This window comes from Falco biarmicus, chromosome 13 (assembly GCF_023638135.1).
Source record: "Falco biarmicus isolate bFalBia1 chromosome 13, bFalBia1.pri, whole genome shotgun sequence".
Classification (NCBI taxonomy): domain Eukaryota; kingdom Metazoa; phylum Chordata; class Aves; order Falconiformes; family Falconidae; genus Falco; species Falco biarmicus.
The window spans coordinates 20,494,694-20,522,639 of NC_079300.1; the positions used below are offsets into that span (position 1 = coordinate 20,494,694).

The 27,946-nt window shown below is 38.9% G+C and overlaps 1 protein-coding gene across 4 annotated transcripts in view; it reads right to left on the minus strand.

Annotated features, from left to right (window-relative positions):
- ACSL3 (acyl-CoA synthetase long chain family member 3) overlaps positions 1 to 27,946 on the minus strand; it is a 53,803-nt gene that overhangs the window by 15,367 nt on the left and 10,490 nt on the right. For all 4 annotated transcript variants that reach the window (XM_056358403.1, XM_056358405.1, XM_056358404.1 and 1 more), the window contains exons 2-9: positions 18,342 to 18,763; positions 11,799 to 11,976; positions 5,575 to 5,684; positions 4,146 to 4,284; positions 2,213 to 2,363; positions 1,493 to 1,616; positions 1,167 to 1,238; positions 598 to 737 (exon numbers count right to left, since the gene is read on the minus strand). In XM_056358403.1, the coding sequence (XP_056214378.1) occupies positions 598 to 737; positions 1,167 to 1,238; positions 1,493 to 1,616; positions 2,213 to 2,363; positions 4,146 to 4,284; positions 5,575 to 5,684; positions 11,799 to 11,976; positions 18,342 to 18,692 (1,265 nt within the window). In that variant the 5' untranslated portion in view covers positions 18,693 to 18,763. The remainder of the gene's footprint in view (positions 1 to 597; positions 738 to 1,166; positions 1,239 to 1,492; positions 1,617 to 2,212; positions 2,364 to 4,145; positions 4,285 to 5,574; positions 5,685 to 11,798; positions 11,977 to 18,341; positions 18,764 to 27,946) is intronic.

The following is a 27,946-nucleotide window of genomic DNA, read 5'->3' on the forward strand; positions in this document are numbered from 1 at the left end:
AACTTTGAAGGAACACATTTAAGTTTTTGAAAACACAGGCACAGATTTCTAAGCTTGTTTCCACATTTTCTGATTTGAAGATGAGTTAAATGTTTTGAGAATGCAGATTTATAAGACAGCAGAATTCTGTGATTTTCTCCTCGAAAATAACTTAAACAAGCTGTATAAATCTTGAAATTATATTATCCTTTAGTATCACTACAGTTGGGAGTTGGACTAGATGATCCTTATGGGTTCCTCCCAACCTGAGATATTTTATGATTCACTTCTGTGAAAATGTGAAGTCTACAGTTACCTAGAGGAACAGACTTCCCACCTTACCCCAGAATTGTATAAATCCATTATTAAAGTTTCATGAAAATAATGCAATGAATACAAACCTCCAAACAGTTTGAAGTAACACTTATTTAAATTATGTCAGTAAATATTTAAAACCATCACAGACTACTGACACGTTGTTTCAATTTACACTTAATTACAGACTTGTTCAAGTTGAAAATGTCAACATTGAAACAAAGAAAAGCACAAAAAAATCAGATACTGCTCTTGTGGCAAGACTGATAAACATTTTTTTGGCACCATTAAAAATAAAATTACCTATCGCAGAGTGGGGTAGTGTAACCTTTTGAAATCTGTTCCATTTTGTAGTTGTAGGCCAATATAAATAGATTCCGCTGGAAACTAGTCATTTCATTCACTTTATTCATGACATTTTTGTAGATCCGATCCATAATTTCCTAGTTACATAAAAAGATTAACTCAAAGAAACAAATCCTAAATTCAGTACAACAAAAAGGAAACGTGACTTACAAATTCCAGTACATTTCAGATGACAACCCACTCCCAGGTTGCTTCCTCTTCACTTGCTAAGAGATAGCAAGGTGTTCACAGAAATGAGGAAGCCAGACACCAGAGCAGAAGCACCAGTTAACCCCAAGCTGCCTGCTGCCAACTATCTTTATTCCACTCATTTACTAGATGATTAATTAAAACTGCAATCTAATCCCCATAGCTATTTTAACTTTGAAAAACTGCTGACACTCAAATGATGAATGTTTATCCCCAACCTTTTTTATTTAAACTATGATTGCATTGATTTTGTTGTTAAGAACTTGAATTATGTTTTTTAAATAATTTTTAAAATTATTTATCCTTCAGTTACTTACCGGAACAGCTGCCATTAAGGTTGGCTTAAGTGTGGTAACATCACCTTTGCTTCCTTTCTTTATTTTAGAGGACTAAAGGAAAGAACAAGTTTACTAGCAGACACATTCAAGGTTTTTAACGTAAGAAACAGAACAACATAGCACATCTTTCCATTACATTCATTTAAATTATACTGTAACAATTAAAACTAGTCCAGAGTCCCAGTCAACCACCAACCCTGTTTCACGAACTGCAGAAAAGTTTTGTGGTTATATTTTTTAAGAAATATTATGAAGATCTGATGGTGTTTTTTTTTTAACCATAAGGGCTTACATCTACAACATACCTGGTCAGCTAATGTCTGAGGCGAAGAGTAACCAATGCGGCATCCATGAGACAAACACACAAGTTCAGCACTCAGCTCCAGAACATGGGCCAGAGGCAAATAGCCAATATAGATGTCTTTTTCCCTGTAAAGAATTTTTTAACAGATTAGTGGTACAACGTAAACCTGGGTCCTCAGATGAGTCATTAAGCTAAATCTACACAGAGCTTACTGAAGAGCTACAGAAAGTGGAAAAGTGCCTTTGAGCTTGAGAACGTACTTCAAATAATATGGGGGTTTGTTTCAAAAGTTGCATACACGTACTATAGGTTTAAGGCATGACCAAAGTGTGATGCCTACTCATGCCAAGACAGTTAACCATGTGTTACGGTTGCAAAGGCAAGTCTGCAGACAAGATAAAAAACTGCACCAAAGAGAAACAAACCACAGGATTTAACACTAACCACAGAAGTACTGCCTAGGGGAGCTTTCAACCTCTCTCATGCAAGGCAGCCTCACGGGCTTCTGTGTCCCAGTCTTGCCCACATACAGAAGACAAGAGAGCAAGCAGCACCTGAAGTAGTCATTTAATGCAGTACTGGAAGATGCTCAGACACCAGTGCATAGTACGATGTGTCACAGACAAAGCAATATAAAACAATTAATATTTTACACAGTAATTAAAGTTATATGCAACTATATGATTTCTTTATTTGCTGGTAAGCAACCTCTGGTACATACCCCAGATTTGGAATCCTCTCAGCCATTCCAGTTATCCCAGCAATGATGTTGCAATGGGAGATCATAACTCCTTTGGGAACTCCTGTGGATCCACTTGTGTACATGATCACCGCAATATCTGAGGGCACAGGCCTAGCCTGCTGTTTGTTACCTGTAGTTTGTGTTACAGAAGAGAAGGCATAACATGTGAAGAGCCTATTGTGCTGGGAGATCCGATACACTCATGTTTCAGCAGTCACTGCAATGCAACGCTACATGACTACTGCTATTACATTTCGCTTTCAGTTAAAAAGATTGTGGTCAAGCTTAATTGCCTTCACAAAGAGTAGGCATTTCTTTGTATTAGCCAAGCAATTCTTTCGGCGATCGTTCCAGTCTACCACAGCAACACTTCTATTGTTTCCCATATTTCTGCAGACGAGAGAGAAATGGCCAGAGCTTCGGCTTCTCCACAATGCGGCTGAGATTCGCATCCTTCGGCAGCCATGCCACACTGGTTCCATGCTGCCACACGGTCAATCCCCACTGGCAAAGCTACTTTCTCATGTGCTCCCTGGCAGGGCAACAACACGCTGCCTCATTTGCAACACCTGCAGCAAGGCACTGCTGAGCCAACATGAGACCCAGTTTCCATAAATATTTAGAGGAAATTAAACAGCTTTAAAAGAATTAGGGTGTTTGTCAAATATTTGCACTGACAAAAAGAAAATACAAAAACAATTGTGTTTACGCTTAGGGAAAACTGCATAATGCACAAACACATGCGGCACAACATACATGCTGAATGAGAAGAGTGAAAGCGTATTTAGTAACGTCCCACTCACTGAAGCCTGTCCATTCTACATGATAAACACCATGGAGGAAAAAAGCATCAGCACCAACTCAAGTACTTAATATAATATTAAAAGGCTTGACCATAAACAATTCATTGTGGTATTCCACAATTTATGAATGGTTAACTTGACAAAGATAACATTCCTTTATTACAGCATATAGGATGTGGTATTTAGACTGAAGAAAGGAGCATTAGACACCTTTTTACATACCACAAACAGATCTCAATGACCTAATTAATAACAGCCATAAAATATTACGCTGGCGTTGTCTGAACCAGTTTTAATAGTGCATAAAACTCATACATCAAAAAGGGAAAACGATCTTTTAAAGAAATTGAGAGGTCACAACATTGGGAGCAAACTTGCCATTGCCCTGATCAACAGCACATGGATTAACTACCTAACCTAGTCCTAAAAGAAAATTCAATCCAACATTAATGTGCCTTCAGTGGTTAAATGAAAGCGCAAAGAATAAAAACAGAAGAAAGCAACTACTGAATATAATGAAATCTTAAGATACTAGGTTTAGCAGCTCTTCAGAGCCAAGAAAAAAAAATTATAACAGTCAAAACATCTTCTGAAATTCTGAATTCTAAAAATTTCACACAGATTGGAAATCTGCTAGAAAATGTCTTGAAATCTATTGATACTTTCAGAAATGCAATACAAGAGGCCAAGTTCTATCAGATTTAAATGGCTATTTTACATTGTTATTTGTGAATTTAACAAAACTTAATGGTAGCTGATGACTGATGTCTTTTGCTATAAAATACACAACAATTTTCTGTGTGTTCTGAATAACCTGGTTCTAATACGTCTGATCATATTCTTCAACCTGTGACACACGGCTGTTGAGAAGACTTTTTAATAAAAGCATCTGACTCCATTGAAAGAACAAAACAAAAATACACCCCACCCCACTTCCAACCGCAACCAAACTAAAAAACCTCCACAGATTTTATTTAAAGAAAAAGCAGATGATAAAAGGTTAATCACTGCATAATTTTTGGGGATATGCAATTATCCCAGGTTATGTCAACAGGGTCAAAGCAGGACAACAAATTAGATGATCCAAATAAAAAGAAGAGATAACCTACCCATATCTGCCTTGGCCCCCATCGCTTGCACAGAAGCCATAGTGTGAACAATGACACCCTTGGGAAACTCTGACCACGTTGTCGGTTTGCCATCCACTGTAATAATATGTCGCAGCAGTGGAACCTGAGAAACAATTTCCTGTGGACACGAACATGTGTTCAGAAATTAAACATGAGGTTTGTGCCAAAAAAAGCAAAAAACACAACCACCAAAAAAAACCCCACCCACTATCTACTGTATACATTAAAAAAAAAAAAAAAAAGTACTGGCAATGTATCTGAGGTTTTAAAATATTAGAGGAGAAACTTGTCTAGCTCAAACAGCTCCAAAGCTTGAAACTTCTCATATCGAGATTTGCAGGACAGATTGAACCTTCCACTTAGAAGTCCAAAAACTTTTCCAACAATTTACTGATCTGGGTCTTATTTCAAGAAAAGCCCACAAATAAGACTGCAATGATTTGTAGAGGTAATTGACTTTCCACTCATAGAACACAGAGAAAATGGTGATACTGAGCTCTCAACAATTTTTATGTTGCTCCTTGATTACTATGCTATTTCAAATAAGCAACAACTAACAAAACTACAGAAAATTATCAGTTGAGCACTAGTTAAACATTTCAGGCAAAATGTGAATTCTTCCACTAAACATTGGTAAATTTTTTAGAAGAGATTATTACCACCTATAGCAGAAGATTCTCATACTCTTACTGCAAACTGAAATAAATGTGCATTGTATACATACTGTCATTCTAGCAACTTTAAAGATAAAGTTTGGGAAGTTCTCATTCAAAATTCAGCAATAGTTTTAGTTTTTCATTAAAACGATTCTCTTATGTGAAAGGTCTAGTTCCCCCAAAACACATGATGATGAAATTCATGCAGATTAGTTGTTCCATCTGTGTATTCAATCTGTGTCAGTAATGGGAAAAGTTTTTTGACTGTTCTAATGTTTAGTAGGTTTCCTCCCTGTACCGGAAACCAGTTCTAACTCTCCAAGCATCCATCTTTAGATTTAAGAGCCATTCTCTGCTGGGAAAACATCCATCAATCAATCAGGAGGTTGATCACATTTAGCTATTCATATACAGTTCATACATTTTTTTTTTCTGTTCTTCCCATTTGCTTCAACTGTTAAATTTAGGCACTAAGTCCACCTAGTTTCTTGTAAAGGTGTTCCAGGTGGCACTGAGCTCTTCAACAGTGCAAAGTGCTTGCCCTGTTCTCCAGTCTTTGAGGAGCCTAATTCCCACTGAAGACCAACTACCATTTTTTCTGTACATTAAGACAGATACATAAATCTTATTCTAGAAGAAGTGCCTGCCCTATAGAAAGGCAGTAAATCATTGTTCCGTACAGTGGAACCAGGCCATTTAACAATAATGAACAGATACACTGGAAAGAGACAGACAAAGAACAGTTTTCTGACCTTCAATTTTGTTTGCATCAGTTCTTTACTGGTAATGATGGTGGTCACCTCCGTTTCGTTTAGGCCATGTACTATTGCTGGGCCTCCCAGAGTAGCATATAGAGTAACAACTAAAACAGAAAATGGGGGTAAAATGGTGAATCTCCATGTTCCATTTTCAAGTATAGTTTACAATAAGGGGCTGAGATTAATCTGGGTTGGGTAACAGTAAAAATATTTGTCAGCTAACAAAGGTGGTATAGTTTTGTGCTTTACAAAAAAACCCATATTATGTGAATTTAAATACAGCATAATTTTCATTTACTCCCAGAAAGAATAAAGAACAACCACTGAGAACAACCACTGTCTATGTGACCGTTTTAGTTAGACCCTGAAAAGCAGTAAAATTGTCTAACTAAAGGTAATGTGGTTTTGGAACCTCATATCGCTCCCTTCTAGATCTGCTCTCATACCTTCATGGCTTTTACCATTTTAAAAGTAGGCATCTGTTCTCAGTTTAATACACTGTTAACTGTCCTCTTGTACACAGGAAAGAAACAGCTTTCATTTATGACTTCTCTTTTCAGAATTCACGTGCTCTGTTACTAGCCTTTTACAACTGACTGCTAATAGAACATTACTGTAATACTTGTCATCAGCGGATTAATTCTTACACTCAATAAATCCGTAACTACTACATTCTCCCATCTTTTTAAAACAACATAGTAGAGGTTTAATCATCACAATCATTAGACATTGAACTGACATCAATACAGAATAGCAAGGAAGGAAAATATTCAGGAAATTCACTATTTGAAACACTGTTTCCTGCATTTAAGGGCAGCTTGTTAGCAATAGAGTGTACGCCACAATTACTTCGTATAAACGATTTTAAAGTCATATTTAATTCCCTGCCGTTTTTATGGGAACTGCATGAGAAAAGGCAGGAAGAGACGGGGGAAGAAAAAGGCAGCTCAAAAAAGGAAGAGAGGTGTTGCTCTCAAAAAAGTAGTGATTTCCTATTTTCCAAGCAGAATGCTGAACAGGGGCATCACAAAAAAGTTGTAAGGTCAATCACCACAGCAATTACAACATCAGAGCTGGAAGTTTTGTCACATTAGGTATCTGAATGTATTTGTATTTTAGTCTGGATTTAACTGAATATTTAAACAACATAATTATTAAAACAAGACACTCCCTCATATGTTAGGGCTGTACCTATACGATGTTCACTGCAGCAAAAATAAAAATAAAATAAAAGTCAAACTCTGTTGTGTTCTAAGATTTGAAATCCAGGGAGTTACTAACCCAGTGCAGCATATTAAGGACTCAAAAGCAGTTTTCTTACACAGAAAAGTAAATAGTTGACCTCTACTTATTTTTTCCTTGTTAAAACAGTCCATCATAGTTCAGAACTGTTGCAGGGCAAATGCACATGCACTGTGTTTTCTTTAATTTGGTGGGAGCAAAGTCCAGAAGAGTGCCTCTACTAGTTCCCACGAGCTCTCCCTCCTTACTGCAGTGACCCCTGTTATATAAACATCTAGCAGAAATTTAGTTTCCCCAAGCCAACAAGCACAACCAAGACAACACACTGCCTGGAAAGAAAAGCATAATCTCTGAAATAACCATTTATGCAGTTAATTACTCAGCTATAAATAAATACGTCGAGGATAACGTAGAGGTATATGACAGAGCTGAAGAGAAAGAGGGAGATACCATTTATATGATGGTGGACGGATGTCACAGAGAGAAAAAAACCTGAGCAATGACTCTGATCTGTGAAATTCTCACTTCTCCACACTGTCACCTCAACCTTTTGCAGGCAAATCTGAAAGTTTAGGTCATTTTCCTCTCCTCGTTCTCTTAAAAACATACTGACAAGGGATTACCTTGTGTGTTCATCTTTATACATGCAATAGTACAAGCAAGTCTTTGATACCTGAATTTCTGCTAGGAATACTGCTCTAAAAGTCTGACAACAAGAAAGATCTCAACACCACTGAATTTGCCAGCTAATCCACAAGAACAAAGCCTTGCCCTAAAGAAACAAACATAATTTGAAAAAAATGGCAAAAGTTAACTAAAATGCTACACTATTTCAGCATCCATCGTACATCAACAAAAAGCAAAATCTACCTCTGAAGGCTTCAGCCAAATAAACTGACAAAATCACTTCTGCTCAAGCTTCAGGAAAGCATCACTGAAAAACAAAACACCCTTTCCTATTTATTTCATTATTTGGTAATACACGTAGATGTTTTATCTGCCTACACTGATGAAGAGCTCTTCACACAGATTAAGAGCAGATACTTTGGAAGAAAAACCTGTTTTCATGTTAGTACTTTTTTTTTTTTTCCATTTTTGAACTAGCAATCCTACACTACCTCCTGCAAACACAAGACAGCTCCAAACAATGTAAAATTTACAATCAGGCAAACATTTCTAATCACAAACCCACTTCTTTGTGCAAGTAATCAGTAACAAAAATTACTTTCCCCATTTTAATTCTGTAGTGCAAAAGGCATTCTCTCCAACACTATGTATGTACAAAGCAGATGAACCTGGCTCTCTTGACATCAGTTCTGGGCACATACCATCAGATTTAATGCACTTCACAACCAGAAAGAATTTTACAACAGTACCACAGCAGTTAGTTGTTGTGAAAGTCGTAAACTGAAGAACTTCAGCAATGTCTTGCCACACAATTTTATAATTCATTCAGCAAACTAACTGTAAATACAGCATATCACCATCATCTGCCAATACACAAGTCAGCCAAATTCACGTAAGATGACGTACAGCTTAGATGCTAAATACCCTGTCAAACAGTGTGCTGAAGCACGTCTCACTCAATAAGGGAATTGAAAACATTAATCCAACAAAATCAAAAACATATGCACACTATTCTGCATACAACATCCATCCACTATCTCAGATGTATTCCCCCCCCCTCACCCAAACTATAAAATCTTCCTAGGATTTCTAAGTGTACTTCACTTCCAAAGGAAAAATAACTGATACAAGCCTTTGCATTTTATTCCCAGGATAGTCACTAGGGATCTAACACATCCCAAAAGTGATAAAACTGAACTGATACAGTGTGTTAGAAGACACGTAGTTTAAAAGCAACACAGGCATCTCATCCAACAGCAGCCTGAGCAGACCTCAGCAGCAGCCACTCACTGAAGAACGAACAAGAAATACCACCGAGTTTAGGCTGGAAGGCACCTGGGAAGATAACCTGCACAAAACAGTTCATTACAGCAGAGTGCTCAGAGCCATGGCCAGTCTGGTTTTAAGTATCTCCAATGATGGAGATTTCACAACCATTCTAGACTCCTGTTCTAGAGTTTTAGATTTAGAGATTTAGATTTAACCACTCTCACAATGAAGTTCATCTTTAATATGTAATCAAATTTTCCTGTGTTTTAACTTGAGCCTGTTGCCTCCAGCCTTACCAAAACACACCTTTAAGCAGAGTCTGGCTTCGTCTTCTCTGTATGTTCCCATTAGATAGTTGTAGACAGCAACAAGATATCAATTCCTTCATCTTAATGCTGAACAGCCCCCACTCTGTCAGCCTCTCCTCGTATGTCATTCTCCCACCCGTTCAGCATCTTGGCAGCCCTCTGCAGGACTCACTCCAGTACGTCAATGTCTCTTTCCTACTGGGAAGCCCCAAACTGGCCGCAGAACCCTAGATGTGGTCTCACATCACGAAAGGAGGAGGACTGCTTCCCTGCACCTACCTGCTACACTCATGCTACTACCACCCACGATGCTGTTGGCCTTCGCTGCAAGGTGGCACTGCATACTCATGGTTGACTCACTGTCCACCAGCACCCACAGGTCCTTTTCTGCAAAGCTGCTGCTCTCTCTCTCCCCAGCTGTCCCCCAGCCTATACTGGTGCATAAGGCATTCCAGCACACACAGAGGAATTCGTAATTGCTTTCACTAAACTCCACAAGGTTCCAGACAGCCCACTTTTCCAGCTGACAGACCCCTCTGGACACAAGCCCTGCCCTCCAGCCTACTGGCTGCTCCCCACAACTTGCCACGGGCTGTGACCTCCCATGTTTGCACCTGCCCCACTGCCCAGGCCTTCCATAAAGACATTAAACAGTACTGGGCTCAACACCAGTCCCTGAGGGCTGGCAAATAACTTTGCCCTCTGATTACAATCCTTTCTGCCAATGGTCCAATGAATTTTCCATCCGTCTTACCTATTTATCCATTCTTTATCTTAATAGTGTGGTTGTACAGATACTACAGGGACCATGTCAAAGGCCTGGCTGAAGTCAGTATGCAGCATCCACCTGTCCTTGTCCACAGAGCCTGTTATCGCACCAGGCAAACAGCCCGACTGTGAAACCATGTGGGATGCGGCACTACCATCTTGCAACCAATTCCATCCTTAAAACTGAGGGAATACTACAGCGTAAGGGTATAAACCAAAAAAAAAAAAAAATTCACACAAACCTGCAGTAAAGACTTATTTAAATTAAAATTGCTATATTCTCATGAACATATGGCTTCTCAAATTGAAACAGACTCATGCTTAGAGCAGAGAGGGACCACTCAGATACAATTTTCTTGTTAGGCTTGCTTCCAAAATCTGAAAAAAGTTTAACTGATACACATCTTTAGTGTGGGTAGGTAGTAAATCGGGAATTTCTGCACATCTGGCTTTTACAGTCCATCTCTTATTGGCAGATGTATATGTATATGGGGCATGCAAGAGAAGAGGCCAAAGCCTGTGAGGAACAGCAGCCCCTAGAGTGCCCTGTGGGAAAACGAGAAACATCCCCCTTGGTGCATCACAGAACCCAGCCAGGTTGAGCTTCCAGTGACACGAATGACATATTAGGGAGTGATGATGAAACTGACATCGGAAAACAATTCCTATACCAAGTTGAGATCAGCACTCAATAGGTTTCTCAGCAAGAAAAATAGGCCTAGAGCTCCTACACATATCCTTGTGCCCAGGTTCACACTACGCTGGGTACATAGCGGTTTTCCACCATGCAGATGTGCCTCGGACACAGCTGTGGCTCAAGTGAAAGGGGAGCTGACCTGGCTTCGCATCTGTGTCTGCCCTGTGCTGTGAAGCTGTGCAATGACACCTCCAGCCAGCCTGCCCTGTTCTCCACTCCTCAAAGGCACCTCCAGCACAGCCTGCCACCGCCAGTGCACACATCCTGCCAAGAAAGCACCTTCTCTGTCAGCAGGTTCAGCCCTGGCCCAGGAGTAGTGGTCTCCACAGTAAAACAGCAGAAACCTAAAGGATATTTAACTGGAACTTACGAATGGGACTACAACTGTCATCAGACAGAAGAGCCCAAAAGACTTCTCTTACGCTCACTCCATGAGAAAGTCAGAAGTGTCATCCAGGTCAGAGAATCTAGTCTCAGTCCACTGCCACAGTTAAGAATCCAGTTAGCATATGATTAAAATGGATACTATGAATGAGACAGAGACTGACTTTAAACAGCTCATCAAAACTAAAAGTTTCTGAAGCAATAACTAGGACTGAAGCTTGCCCTCGAGCATAACCTCAAGTCAGCACTCAGGTTAGATTAGGATGTATTAAATGGCATGCAATGGACTATGAGAAAGTCAAGAGGCAGAAAGAAGAAAGAAAAATACTAAAAAAAAAAGTCAGCTCAGTCTAAGGTTTGAGTTAAGGAAAGACTTACGGGTTGGTAAAGAGGTTGCTTAGCAACTTTTTAATTGAAAAAGGTCTCCAAAGTAAGGTCAGGACTTACTCAAGCCTTTTCACTTTTAGAGATAACAATACAATAAACTCTAACCAAAACCAAAATTGAAGAACTGATAAAATATCCAGTTAAAACTTATAAGCACAGATGAAGGTTTGACATCAACTCCTGAAACTGATTTAATGAATTCATGTGTGATTTTTGTTTGTTTGTTTTTAGGAACTTGGGAATCTGTACCGATTTGAGATTGAAAGAAAATAAACCTCTCACAAATTCCATTGAGCAAGCTACACTCGCCAAAACCATACTGCAACTGCAAACACATACGGGTTTCTCTATTCGATAAAGCAAAACACTACAAAGTGCAGTCTCTACCTTACATGGCATTTTTTATTTGTAATTTTAAACATTCTGTATAAAGTCTATAATAAAGTTTTCTTAGTATGTAAAGTAAGCAAAAGGTTTATTTTCAGATTGCATTGTAAGATCAAAAGACAAAAATTCTAGGAAAGACGCATACTTACGCTGGTAGTTGCACATAAAGCAGGCCTGCGCTGCAATCATCCACTCGGCTCTGGTCTCACAGAAGATAGCAATGTTAGTCTTTGGTTGCTGACCCAATACTGCTAAGCCCTTTCCAAAATTAACAGCTTTAATGTATACATCTTCATATGAAAGCCAGGTGTACTTGCCAAGGATGACCTAATAAGAATAATAAATTCAATTTAGAAAACGAAAATTCTTAACACATGTCCTACTACATCTTCATCCACATCAAGAAACCACAGATGTTTGAAGTAATATTTGCTTGAATTATGACAGCAGTTTACTCAAGATAATGAATAATCTTCTTGCCAAAAACTACAGGGACTGTGGAAGTTCCAACACAAATACTGCAATATCTCCACACATGTTATCACCTCAGTTTCTATTTTCACATTAGGAAAGCACACAGCTCCCACCGTATTTTGTAGCTTCAGAAGCCCTCTGAACAGCCGTGGTTATCTGACCCATATGCCTTTAATTTTTACAAAGATTTGTTGTGTTTTAAGTAAAGGCTGACAAGCACTAGCTAGTACATATCTCTATTTGCTTCTGGGAGATTTGGGCTACAATTCTCCTACACACATATGATATTTAAGTGTTTATTCTTACTTCAAAAATAGTAATAAAATAAAAAAATCAGTGAAACTGGAATCCAGAAAGCAGTGTATCATTGAGTCCTCAGTCTGAAATTGAGAGATCCCTTTTCCTTTGTTTGTTCCAAAACAAATGCTCAGGGGGAAGAAGAGTAATCTTTTTGCCCTTTTTTACTGTCAAACAGAAGTGGGACAGAAGACCAGACTGGAAATTGCTGGCAAGTCTCAGTACTGAAAAGTCATGGAAAACATTAAGCAATCTCACTTCTCTTTTATATGGGAAAGCTGGTGCACAGTAAATTCAAATCCAATTTTACAAGTCACTATTTATCAGATTTCTGTGTGTGCACATACACCTTGCAGTACCACTTTCTTACTGAGTGAGAAATAGGGTATCTCTGAGTATATCCTAGATATTTTCATATACAGATGTAGTATGAACATGTCTTAAATTGAAAATCCAGACTAAGTTATTATACCTTATCTTGTTTTGTACAAGCACCTTGACAATTTTTAAAAAAATGCGATTTTTATTAGTCAAGTATTTCAGACATTTCCTTTGACTACACAGCATTAGTAACACATGCAAGCAAACACTAAAAACAAAAGCTAGAAAAGCAAACTTCTCCCTCCTCCCCCATTCCGATTTCCGCATTTCATTTTTCATCTTTTACTAAATTTCAAACTTGTGGGCTGTAAAACCTAACAACTCTTTGGCATGTAACTACATTTCTAACAATTCTGTAATTCTACATCCACTTCCTGAATAAAATGAATAATTAAAGAAAAATAAAATGTAATAGTTTTTTTAATCAAAACACGCTTTTTAAACTGCTATATATAGTAAACTATTGGGTAATTGAGTTGTACCTACTACAGCCTTGCTGCATATTGGCGGCATATTGCTCATTAACCTACTTGTTTAGCAGGACAAATCTTTAACTCTGGACAGGTACATGTGCAACTGTGCTTGGAAATTTCAGAAATGTTTTTAAGGGAAAATATTATTTCACAAAACAAAACAAAAATACCTGCCAACAATAGCAATACTTAGCAATTTCACCAGAAAATAAACATTTCCTCACACCAGCATCTGCTCAGGTTTTCCTGTTTTCTTTACAGAAACTCAGCTCCGTTGGCAAATCAGCTGTTTCAGAGCGAAAAACTTTACTGGAGAAGAAAGATCACGGTGAATTTCTCTGCTGGCACCGGTGAGAGAACCCCAGCAGAACTGCTGCCTGCCCTCGTGTGCGGAGGGCTCACACGCTGCTGGCGCTCACAGCCACAGCCCCCCAAGGAGAAGGACCTGGGAGCTCCTTTCGGTTTCAACACACCAAGATATTTCTAGTGTGGAAAAATTTTACTGCTTCCAAAGAAAATACTGCATCTCTTCCTGTCCATCCAAACTTCAGTAATTTGGAATTTTAATTCAAATTTGGAGCATTTTCCCCCAAAACAGTATTTTTGGCAGACTTGTGAATTCTTGACAAGTTCATCAGTTGAAAACAATTTAGAGCAGTAAATCGGGTGACACCCCTTCCATCATTATACTCTACCTAGAGCACGGCCTCAGGGATACTGCTCCCAAATAATTAGGCCAAGAAACACAAGCAGATTCTTCTTACTGTTTCTGGTAAATCTGCCAGTGCGTAAGTGAACAGGGTCATTTCCACCATTCACTACATACCTCACTGAAGTTGGAATAATATATCATTAAAGGGTCAAAACTCAATCTTTCTGAATAACACTTGTGATTCTGCTTTTTTTTCCCTTTTTTTATTATCTTAAATAATTTATCCTCATTGCTTAAACAAGTTTGATATAAAACAGCGAAAGGCGGCCTTATCGGTGCTTTCCTTTCCTAGAGGGTTAGAAAATCCATAGAAAGGAAGTACAGCACTATTGTAGTTATTTTTATATAGAAAGAAATATGTGTTATTAACACAGATGTGTTAAAACAGATGAGAAGACCTTTTCCAATGCAGCTATTCTGAGCTTTACTTTTCTTACTGCCTTCCATGTATTTAAATTCCCATGTTCCCTTCCTCCTCATGCCCACTGTTTCCTCTCTATTCCCTCCCTATGACATATTAATATACTGCCTCTGTCCATATGTCCCTTTCTTCTGCATTTTCCTATATGCTTCTTCTGCAGGACACAGAGCAGGTTACGGTTTCTCCCATCCTTCCTTATGTTTGAGTATGTCTCCAAATCCATCTCCATTTCGGCCCTCCCCTCAGTAGCCTTCGCTAGTATTTTCCAATGTACAGATAGTTTCTACGTTCAACAGCTGTTAAGACTGACGTGAAGCGCCATAACCTTTTACATGTTCACACGCATTTAATTTTACAACTTTCAGAAGTTATTTCTGCTAGATAACTACTTACACACGTGCAGAAAGTAAGCGCCCAAGAGCTTGCAAGCAAAGGGCAAGTCAAGATTATTGAGAACTGATTAAATGGACACACAAACCCAAAGCTGCATCTCAGAGCAGCCAGCGCCTCTGAACGCCTGCTGGGAAGCACCACGTTACGTAGAAGAACACTGCCCCCTAGCGCCCCAGCTCTTCAACGCACTTAAAGCTACTAAAAATAAGTCCGGTTATATTTAATTGCATTGGAAAATACTAGTAAATATCAATACTGTATCCGTACTGGAAATCCAGCAAAGTATACAGACTAAAAACTTGCCGCACAGCGAACATTTCTTTAGTCTGTATTTTAGGGCAACCAAATACAAATTTTTAGTGTGAAGGTGTCATTAAATGTTCTCAAAAAAGCTGCAGGCACACGTGGAGTCGTTAAACTACCTGACCTCAGTTACCTTTCAAGTGGCTTATAAGGCTTGAAGAACCTTGACTACAATGTGGGAACCAGCGATCACAAATTAAATACATCTCCCTGTAGAAACTGTATTAATACAAAAGAAGTTGAAACCGTATTAATACTAAAGGAAGTTGAAATATCTATTTTTGGCTTTTCTCATATGAAAACATGGACTGAAGGTGAACACTTCTGAACCCCCCCACCTTCAAACATTATTTACATAGCACCCTGGGTTTTTCAGTATCATAAGCTATCCTTTTACTGCTCAGTAACTTGGCAAGAACCTTCCTGCAACTTCACATCAAGTTTCAGTTATAATTAGTAACGTTCTGAATTCCCAGGTGCTTGCCCACTTGCTTACTCTTTCACCTTAAGTCTCACAGGCTTTAGACACATCACTTTCCCCTACCAAAAAAGTGTTTACTTTCCCCCACTATGTCTTACTTATTAAGCTTCCATTAATTCTGTTCTTTGTTACAAGCTCTTTTCAAAACAAAACAAGCAACCAACCCCCAAAACAAATACATCCCCCTTCCAACAAAAAAAAAAAAAAACACAAAACCAGAACACACACACACAACCAAAGCAAAATCCACATACCAACATATATAAAAGCAAGCACGTGACAATATAACCTATAAATAAGACAACATAAAATGATCAACCAGCAGAATAAAGTTAATCTTTCTGGCATCATAAAATTTAAGCTCTGCTTAAATTAATTATTTTTTCCAATTAATTACATCTCAATTTCTCAAGTATTTTCAACAGTGTTTTATCCTGACTTAAATAATAGGTACGCTCTCCAATCCATGTATTCAAGGACACTACAGAAGAAAACAGAAAAAGCAACTACATACGAGAAATACTGCAAGATGCAACAAAGTGAGCAAAAGCAAGTATTTGTATTTCATTAACATCCATAAATTTCTGCTACTCTGGCAACTACACAGGAACCAATTAATCTTTTTAACAATATAATAACATAAAGATTCAAGAAATTACAGATTACCTAGGATATCGCTGCTCTCAGAATAACTTAATGTTAGATATCTAGCTTTAATTAATTTTAGCTATAAGTGTGAACACACTTAGTTCTCCTAAGAATCAGAAGCTCAGTATTTTACTTTGAGATATTTACTCAATTAATATATATCATAAATTACATACATTATGCTCCATTAATAAATCATTAATTATGCTAATCTAGCCCATTACAATTTGCATAGAGAGAAATCTAAATAGGTAGTGCAACTCAGTACACAGGCCCACGATCTATATTCCAATCTGCCTGTCACTTGCAGATTACCTCAAAAATGCATCAATCATTCCCACTACTCTGTTCAATTTATGAAAGGGGAAAAAAAAAAACCTAACAAGTTTTGCAACTCCCGTGAAGTACAGAAGTTATATGCATTACATCGAAGATTTAAAGTTGTCAGGCATCTCTTTGAAAAGTTGCATCAAACAAGCTTTAACAAGTTGCCTTCACTAAATAGAACCAAGCGATAAAAAGATGCATGGTATGAAAGACAAAAATCAAAGGAAAAGAACCTTTATAATCAACAAGGTGTCTTGTGAAATTTTCCGATTTTCCTCACTTGCTAAAACATGCTATGAGGTATTAAGAAACACTGTATTCCTTAATGGAAAAAAAGAAAAGAAAATTAAAAGCAGACTTACGTGATAATGCCACAGCTTGGAACAAAGTAACACCAGGATAAGTATGGCAATGACCATAATGAACTGTTGTGTCAAGCTTAGACAAAATTACCTAACTTGGGCAATTTCCAAGTCTAAATACTTAGAAACAAGTAATTTAAGTAGGTCAACACCAACATTCTTCAGCTTTCCAATATTCAGAACACTTTGCTTGCATAATGGAAAAGGCTAAACCTCCTAAGTTGCTTAAGCCCTACGTTACCAATTATGTTTAAAAAACAAAGCACTGACCACAGTGCCAAAATTCTGATTTATGCTCAGAAGCCCACTTTGTATGACATGAACTTTCTGTTTCTTTTTAGGGCAACGAGGCAGCAAAATGTGCATCAAGAGGGACTGTATGTCACCATTTCTCCCAGCACTTCATCCATACTGAAAAATAACTCTATAGCTGGGAGGGAGTTTTGCAACAATTAGAGGTTCTTAACAGAACTAAACTTTGCCATGTATTGATATTAACCAAATTCTACTTTAAACACTAAAACATCAGAATTAAAACTCATAGTATTTAAGGAATCCTTTATTATAAAAACAGGTAATTTTTTTCTTCTGCAGGAAAACTGATCTTAACTGCCTTCATAGCGTATCGTTAACAACTTCTAAGACGGAAGCACAGACCTTTAACACATCCACACACAACCTGTCAATGGTATCTTGACTTGCTTCTTCAGGTAAAGCTGCATTATTAAATGCCTCTGAACAAATACAAAGTTGCAACTGACAATACGGGCCTGAACTGAAAAGTCTGTAAAGTCAGTCCCTTGAAACCCATTAATGGAGTTTTATATTGAAATTACATCTCGTGCACACCCCATCATCACAGAGTAGCAGAGCTGTAGCTCACCTTAAAGGAAATTGAAAGAGGAAAAAAAACTCTTCCAATTAAAGCCTGCACAATATTTTTCAAAAAAAAAAAATTCATTTAAGCCCTGAATTCACAGGGCAGAACAATAAATCATTAAGTTATGATTAAGTTTACTGGAAAGGCACATCTGAGTACAGGCACCTAGCAATTTTTCTATATTTATCTGATTATAGTTCAAAACAACACAGAGGGAGACTTCTTTTTTAATTCACCTAAAAGGAAAACTTGAAAGCCAGTTACATCATCAGCTGAATATTAAAAACAAATGTGCATTTTTCTTTGGCTGAAACCATAAAAAAGGCTATCTACTCAAGAATGCAAAAAGAAGGTTTAGATTTGTTTTAAATGCTAAGTAATGAAACATTGCGAATCAGGTAATTTAACTCTTCTCATGACTACTTAATCTACGTAGATAAACTTTTCCCCCCCTCAATTTGCTTTACTAGACTAAAAATGTTGCAAAATAGTAAACGTACTTTTAAAAGACTCTTGAAGGCAGACTGCAAAGAGACTTACCTTTTTAAAAACTTTTCCTGATGGCTGGATTTCATCTTCCTCTTTTAGGATGTCACGTGTTCCCAAGAGTTTTTTGTCCTTAAATTTAGTTTTAGCGTATTTAAAAACTTTGTCGAGTGTATCACACCCAGGATACAAAACAGAAGCTAAGCAGTGTAGACTGTTAACAGATCTGTACGCACCCCCAGGCTTGTTATTCACAGGTTTAGCTTTAACCTGCTTGGCTTTTGCTATAGCCTGCCTTGATCCTGAAAATATGTACCATGGAATGTATGTTACAAAGGTGTACACAAAGATCATAAAGTTTATAAGCTGTAGAAGAACAGGGTTGATGTTATGCTTCAACTTCATTCTGGCTGCTTGCGAAGGTTACAAGGAAGGGTTCGGAAACATGGATCAATTAGACAGAGATCCAGTAAGATCTGAAAAGAGAAGAAAAGGTTAGTGGTAAACTCTACAGCAGCTGGCAGGGGAGGGTATTTTCAAACAGATTACTCCAAGCCATGTCCCAGTCGGTCGTCTTATACAGAAATTCGGCTAGAAATCTTTTGACACAAATGAAACAAGATGCTGACAGACGAGGAAAAACTCCTCCATTCCCATTTACCAGCCCTCAGTACTTACTAATATTTTGGATTACTTTGGATACTACACAACACGAACACAGAACCTAAGGGATTTGGGACATGGGTTTTGAAATGTGACACGCGAATGGCATGTGTTTATCTGAAAATATTGTATGGTTACACAATTTAAAAGATTCTCTCCAACCACATCAGAATATCTATGCGTGTACCTTCACCAGGAATCTTTACAGCTTTGAGTGTAAATCATCAGCTTCCATACAAGCCCTAAGTACACATGTAATGCCACCACTCTGCACATCGGAACCCCCACCAGTAAGTATGGTATAATGTTTGGAAAGCATTTTAACAAGCGGGACACCTACATAAGAAGAAAACTGTCGCCTTCCCCCATGCAGGCCCTGTATGCCACAGAACTTCGCCAGTTCCTTTATTCCCAGGGACTTTACATCAGTCCTATGATTTCAGTGTCAGTGCCAGTATGCAATGGGCACACTTGTTATACAAACAAACATGACAGTAAGTTAACTAATATTTGGAAAATACTGGAAAATAGCATAGAAACATCCCCCCAGATCCTAGCAACAGTACTATGAAGATATGTAATTTTTTCCAAGGTCCCTAATGATGCCAGGATATTCACTCTGACATTTAAAAGTGTCCCTCATCATATCTGAAGAACACCATGATGCAACTTTCTAATGTATTCTACTGTGCAGTCAAGAAATCATGCCATCTGTCTAGAAGGGAAAAAACAATAATCAATAAATTAATCTAAATCATTATGGAAAACAGGGACACTTGTCATAACGGCTGAAGATTAACTTCCACAATGGTGAATAAGCCACCAGTTACAAAAAATCAGTGTTCTACACATAAAAGCAAGATGAACTATAAATACACTTCACCCAGTTAACTTTTCAGATGTATCGATACAACTGTATTAAAAGCAGTAACATAAATCAAGCAACTAATAATGATGTGTACATCAGATGCACAACTTTGGTAATTCTTTCTAAACTGAGTTTTCCCTCATAAGATACAGTGCCAATACCATATTATTCTTTGCTGATGTCTTACATTCATTGACTCTTTGAAAATACTAATGAAAAGATATTTTAGTTGAAAAAGTAGTATTCAAATCATGCAAGATCCTTCAGTAGTAATGGAAAGAAACCTTGCTTCACGAATCTTGGCTTTGCAGGTCCTTTTAGGAACAGATCAGTCCAATATCCTTCATTTGTAAGACTGATGAAATTAATTCTACCTTTCTCTAAACCATACAATTTCTTAAAACTTGAAGCAAAAAGATTTCACTACCAACTTTTTCCCTAACAAGCTGCCATAACCTCATTGTTAACATGGTTATAGACAGTTTGAAGGAACCAAGCAACGTCAAGGTCTATTCTGCAAAGCACGCAGAGAAACACATTCAAATACAGCACAGGAGCTCTTCAGTGGTAGGACTTGCTGGATCAAGCAGCTGGGGGGGGGGGGGGGAGGCCGTGGGGGCAAGGGATTTAACACCTAAAAAAAAATAATGAAGTGTATGTATTTTAATTTTCAGATCAAAGACAAAAAGCAATGACATAAAAAAACTTAAATAGGCTAAAGGGAAAATTCGTTAATCATTTGAGGAGACTTATGTTCTTAGGCTGTCACTGAAGGATACTTAACGGAAATAAACATGTGCCAGCCAATACACTACTGCACTCCAGAAAAAATATGCTCTTGTTGATAGCAGCATAGAACATGGTGTTTTAAAGGTGAACCCAGTGTTCATGCAACAAGTATACTCATTTTCAAGAAGTTATACAATCTACTTTAATTTTGTCTGGCCCAGTTCAGGGAGGGCACATTTTTTTCTCCTGAAAAAGCTGGTGAACTTCTCTGTGCCTACAAAGTAGAAACAGAATCTAACCAAATACTGCTACAAGCAGAAATTAAGGCAACTGATCTAATACCTTTTGGAAAAATTGTTTTCCCTGTCTGACAAACAGCTGAGCCTGTCCAAAAAATATTCTCTCTGGGTTTCAAAACTTTCCTTGGTTAGCGATGCACTGAGCCCTTCTAGAATAGCAACTTCCCATTTGATTTTGCAGTTACCCCAACAGCTTTATTCCTACCTCAGAAGGAGAAAGGAACCTTTCCCACTATTTCCAAAATAACCACGTTAAGGTCTCACACCACGCTCCCTCTTCTGGCTCACCTGAAGCCTTGCACATAGCCCCCAAACCTGGAAATACTTGCTAATTACCAGTTGTGCTATGCCCACCATTGCATAAAGGCTGCATCACAAGCAAGGGTCTAAGAACACTCCAACAGAACAGACGAAGGGGAAGTATTTTGCAACGTCATTCTGGTTCAGAAAAGCAGGCATCCAGCTCTAGAACTTGGATGTACAACCCGTTACCCTGAGTAAACTGCTAATTATTTCACTTTCTCCTTCAGCAAAGTGAGGCTATTACAAGTCATCTATTTCAACGTTTCTTTTAAAAATTAACAGTTAAGAGATATTTTTTTCTCTTCAAATGTGTTTTTTTTAAGGATAAAAAAGTATTTTTTTGTAAATGTGGTTTTTTGCCTTAAGGGCCAAATAAGATTCCACTTTTCTTTCTTTAAAATCTTATAATTAGCAGGTAGCAAACTTTAGCAAGACAGAGTATTCCTGTGCTAATGTCTAAGAATTTGGCAATTCACACCATGATATTTGCAAAGCACCTATGCTTGTAAGTAATTGCAATTACAATTGTAATCGGGATGTAAAAAATGCAGTCCCTTTTTATAAAAGCAAGAAATACATATTCCAGCATCCTCATTAGAAAGGTAAATTCCAATATCTTTGTATGGTTCTAAAGAGGACTGAGCCAGGACACAAAGAAAGTTCCTTGGTGGCAATGTAAAGGCTCCACCTCTTTCCTGAGAAGTTATACAGAAATTTTCAAGGTCACATCAAATTTGAAAGGGATGCACTGTTTGCTCTTTAATATTCTGCTTTTTAAAAAAGTACCAGACAAAAAAAAAAAAAAAACCAAACACACACACACACAACTCTGAAAGCCTTAGTGAAATACTACACTGGGGCTTTAAAATTTCATTGAAATATAATTTGTGGGCACCTCATCTATTTTGGAAGCATATGACTGCTTGTTACCATAAAAAAAGGGTAAGTAAACCCAACATTTTGGCCCAGGGAATGGAAAGCAGAGGACAACAGGATTCTAAGCAATTTTCTTAAGTATTAGACAGACTATGACATTGTGAGAAAAGTCCACTGCCTTTAACAATACTGGAATTTTGTTGTTAGGTAACCCCTGCTTAGTCCCTGACAAATAAAAACATGTGACACGTGAAAGTATTTTAATTTAGTGGTTCGGTCTACAGATTAGCTGTAAACACTCAGGTTCTTATAGAACACACATCCATTCTGCTTTCACATAATCCTGCTGGGGCTTTTGAGGAATCAGTGCTCAAACCCTGACTAGTGATGCAGGAAAGGTTGGCAGGTTAAATCCTGGAGGAGAACGCTGCTAATATATGCAAGAATATAACTTAGAGAAAAACTGTGCAAGTGAACCTTTCTGCACACACATTAATAGCTGTTCAGTTTACATGTAATTGTGTTTCATGAAGTGTCACCAAATGGGAAAGAGTAAGACCACAAGTAAAAAGGTACACACTTCTTTCAACAGCAAAGGGAAGAAGCAACCAGCACACTCATTCATGAGTCTGGAAAAATAAACCGGCAGTTTTCAGGACTGATCCTGCTTAATACATAATCAGTGATTTGGCCTGACACACTAATACTGTTATAAACCTTTAGTTTTAGAAGAAAACTTTTGTTAAATGAGGAGAAAAAAAATCCTTGAAGGAATGTGTTTACTAATTGACCTGCTTATAATAATTACACTACAATAAAAGCATGAATTAACAAGAAGAAGAAACCTTATGCAACTTCTCATCGCAGCAAGTACAGGTACAACAGCCGATACAAGATGTTCCTGTCTAGGTTTACTCAACAAGACCTGTCACAGGCAACTGCGTGAAATCTAAAAATGGAAAATCCCCATTAAATATGTCAATTATAAAACACTCCCTCCGTTCTTTCACTTGCCTTTTAAAATAAATAAAACCTGTTGGTCATCTAATACTGCACTGTGTCACCTCACAGAGTCTAGGCCCACTACATCTAAGTTAAAATAAAGCCAACTGTAACACACAACAAAGTTCAAGTTATGGCTCATACTTACATCCAGTATAACCAACGTAGCTGGAAAGCATTAGTCAAATTCAGCAGCTCATGCTACTTGCCTTCCTGACATTCCTGGACTCCCCAGTGCCTTCCAGTTCTACCATTTGGGGTGAAAAACACGTACCTATCTTCATGTATCTAGCTATGCAGAAAATACATTTCTGCAGAGTAAGAAATATTCCTGGACACTTTACTAAAAGACTACATGAGACAGTAACAGTTACATTTATTGACCTTGCTCTATGATACATCAAGGTTTTATTTAATGCTCCTTGCAGAAAAAAAGTCATACTTAAAAAAACGCACTAACAATTCACATTTAAAAAACGCAGCAAATGTAACCGTTTGTACCTATTAGCTGTCTGTAGAGGTTATTATTTAAACAGCTATGCAGTTCTCATGCTGATAATCTTTTCCAGAGAAGTTTCAGTGCATGGACTATTTGCTGCTTGAGGTAAGTACCCAGGGTGCTCACTGCCCCATTCCTTACTTTCACAATTTCACACATACTAATTTAATAAAAATCAAACTAAGACCCAGAGATTCCAACATACCCTTGCAAAAACCCACACATTTCTGTCAACAACTTCCAGCTGCAGGAACACACACTGGACTTAGCAGCAAACCCTGCAAAAAGAAACTGATTTGTTGACATTCACAGAAAGGATAAAAAGGTTATTTACAGGGTTAGCCTTTCTCAGACAAAGTAACTTGGTATCTTTGTGTATTGCCTAGTATCTTCATTATAAAAACCAACAATCCAAGTACTCAAGACAATATAATAAAGACCATAACACAGAATTTTAACTAGATCAGAAATTAGCCTCTACTAGTTTACACCAGGACTTAAAAAGCAACATTAACAGCCCTTGGAAGCAGGTTTCTTACTACATCTGGAATTTGCTGTCAAAGCTGCCAGTAAAAACATTTATTTGCTAGCACTCAGCAAGTGAGCTCTTCTTTCACAAAAAAAAAAAATCTCAAAAAACCCGAATTACTATTATTCATTTATAAATACTCATGTACTCATCTATATAAAAAATAGAAAAAGAAAACCAAATGTACACAGAAGCAATAGCCTAGGCTTCACAAGGAAACTCCCCCAACTATGAGGTGAGGTAAAGGTAGAGCCTGAGGTAATGAACGGTGCTGATGAAAGAATCCTAAACATATACCCATCTAAGCAGAAGATCCGTTTTGCAATACGGATTTAAGAGACAGCTGTATTTGAAAACAGATGTTCCTCACAGCTACAGCACAAGTGTTTTCACACATTTGAACCAGAGAGGACAGAAATCCCAACCAGCCCTAGAGAACAGTGGAAACTGATGTCTCGGGTCCCTAGAGGAGTGCTCAGCACATTTTCCCAAATGTGAAGCAACAGCTAAGCAGGCACAAGGACCCACTTCAGCTGCCCCCACAGCTCACCGCAGCACGCCTCCCCTCCCCACCACCTTCCCCAGTGCTGCTCGCCAGGGCCCAGCTCCCCTCCAGCCCATCCTGGTGGTCCCGTCTCTCCAAGGCCCAGGAGTTTCCACACAAGTGCAAACACCATCCTTGTCCCCTGGATGATTATCTTCCAGGCTCCCTACCCCTTCATGCCACCCTTTGCCAGGCTGCTGCCTGGGTCTCAGCATCGCTTCTGGAGCAAGGGAGCCCTTCCCCACACCTCTCCAACATCCACAACACACTCCACGAAGCAGTCCTGCTCCAAAATGGACTGCCTCTGCTGAGTCAAGCTGGGAACAGATCCGCAGCTCTGCCCAAAAGGACATCTGCCTGCAACAGGGAGGGGAAAAAAAGAAATAACATTTGGTGCACGAATGCTGTGGTTTACCACCACCCATTGGAAACAAACCTAGCAGCCCAACCGTCCTCAGCAGCTCCACCTGACCACGCAGGGCTTGTTATAGTTTATTAAACAGCCTTTGCTAAAGAAAGATCTAGAAGAACAGGATTGCATAGCTGTAACAGCCTGACCTATACTCCACCGGAGGCCTTCACTAAACGTTTTCAAGCAGGCAGACCACAATGAAATTAATTCCCACATCCTCTCCAGTCCTTGATTCCTCACTCCAAGGGCTGAACACGAGATAACCGGTCTCTCCCTGGACTCCCCCCTCCTCGCTGCTACCCATGTTGCAAACTGCTGCTCGCTTCCACAGAACAGGGCATAGTGGGAGGCTTTTCTCTCAAAAGGACACAGATTTTCAGGACGTGGGGAGAATAACTACCTAGGCAAGCACACCTAGGGTAATTCCGAGCTACCTTGTTCATACTGCCCTGCAGCCCCCAGCTGTGACCCAGCTCTCCAACAACCCTGGGTGAACTCTCGGGCTCCTCCAACACCCCCAGCCGCTCTGCAGCGGTGGGGGGGGCTGCCGGGGCCACCGCCGCACTCCCACTCCCACCGCTCACCCCCCCCACAAGGCTCCCGCGTAATGAAACCCACAACTGAACTCCAGCCCTGATGGCACCTCGGGAGCTTCTGTGCACAAGTGTTTCCAAAAAGTGCACAAGGGCACACACAGACCGTCAGGAAAGACTGATCACGACCTGGAGCGCCCCGGTTCCGCAGATCAGCATCCCAGAGGCTGCTGGGGCAGGCAAGGCTGCTCATGAAGTCCCCAGCCGAAGGGTATGGTTTTGGTTTGGCTCAAGCAGATTTAACGCTGGGCTGCTAATAAAAACAGACTGTTCATCTCCAAAATGTAATCCAGCTCTTTCCCTCCATTGTACCAACACACAAGTGCCTGTGTGGCTAGAAAGGAATCAGATTAGCTTGCTGATCCAGTTTAAACCCTCTCCTTCTCGGGGCAGAAGGGTGGATTTTCATTTGTATCAACTTTGGAACTTACTTGAGCCTAGGGTGAGTCACTGCAGGCAGCTAAATCAACAGAAAATTAGCACTACAAAAGAAGTTATTCTTCCGCCATCTCAAACTGGGTAACCATGAATAGACAGACGTTAATGCCAGCCCGAAGGGGGAACACACAGCTGGAGGAGGAGAGGGAAGGCGCCTGGCAGTCATGCTCCAAGTCAAACCTCCACTCACTGCAGGAGAAGGAAGACCAGCACAGACCCACAGGCAAAACGCTTTGTGACTTGGTCCTCACTGGTACTGTGAGATCAGAGAAGAGCTGTGGTCTGGAGGATTAACCTTCTGCTCTCACTACTAATGATCTCATTACGTACTTTTTTTGGAGCTCACCCTTGGTGGTTTCAAGTGCTACAGCCTGAATACCTTTAAACTTTGGGTGTGGGCTATTAAGAATTCCTATAAATACAAAGGGGTTTAATTTATGTCCTTCACATCTCAATGCTATGTTTATAAAATGATACCCCTATTTCCTTCGAAGGGAGCCATAAAGCGTGTTATTAGGACAAAAACATTATTATGTACTTGTCAGACATCAACATACTCTAAGGGTAGGAATTACGTGAACCAAAGAAGTCATTTACCCTAAAGAGAAACTTTCTACTATATTAATAAAACTATTTTTCTTGGTTTAGTTATCTAGAAAGGTTTGCAAAACATTATTATTTTCTTTTCCTCTTAGTAGGCCCATTTACACCAAGAGGCGAGGAATCACACCTCGTGGTGACAGACAACGGGGAGACAAAGATGGTAGCACAGAAATAAATTAGACAGAAGCAGCTGACACTTCCTGAGGGCAAAGACTGCACCTCCTCTTAAATGGATCCTTGGTATATCCAGTTATTGATAAAAAGGTAATGGTAAGTGGGTATTCAAAACATCCATTTGCCATCAACCTCTTCTAGGTACCTCCATGCCCCACTTGTATGAAATATCACTGCACCTTGCAGGAGAGTGAGAGGCTCCCACCTGTAAATGTATCCTCTGCTTTCAACAAAAGGACAGTAATATGCATGAGGACCTGAAAGCTAAAGTGACAATCGCAAAGCAGCCAGCCAGCTTTATTTTCCTAAAAACTATGGGACTTCCAATACACAGTCTGAATGCAAGGGCTACAAACTGAAGTTTAAACCTCTGTTACAGGTAAAGGGAAGTAAAACTAAATCAAAACGGATTCAGCACTAATTCAGGAGCGACATTTAACAGGCACTCCTTAAAGCTACTGTTACCTACAACACAAATACCCTTCCAAGACAACAAAATCAGCTGAAAATGCGAACCCCATTGCAACTCTGCATCTTAGGAATTTTCCTATTAAAAACATTCTAAAATTTATTTTCCTTAAGTTTAAAAATTAACTTATACAAGACAGATTAAATATTTAATGAATTAATACATCTTCCATTAATAAGAGTAATAATTACTGTCAGCAAACTCAAAAGCACTTCCCAAGAAGTTAACATCACTGTTACTACTAATACGGACAAGAACATGGCGTGATAAAAACATTTATTCAAAGTCACTCAACAAAGTACCAGCTATGCCAGGAACATAATCCAGTGCTCCTACATCTTTTGTCTCCTTTTCCTCCCACTACACAATACTGCTTCATGGCAAACAAGTGCCTTTCTCGTTTCAGGCACTTTGATTTATCAGATACTGCCAATACACTGCTTCTATTCCTTCTCATAAGCACTTATTAGAGCATTTAAGAGATTTATTTAATGCCAAACTAAACTAAATGTTTTCACAATTGTGTCAATGGATAAAGTACCTTACTACTGGAGAAGACCTCTGAGTAACTTTGGTATCTGCAAATTAACTGTCAGAGACAAAAACACCAGTTTCCCAAGTATACCGCTAGATTTTTAAACCACAGATACAAAATAAA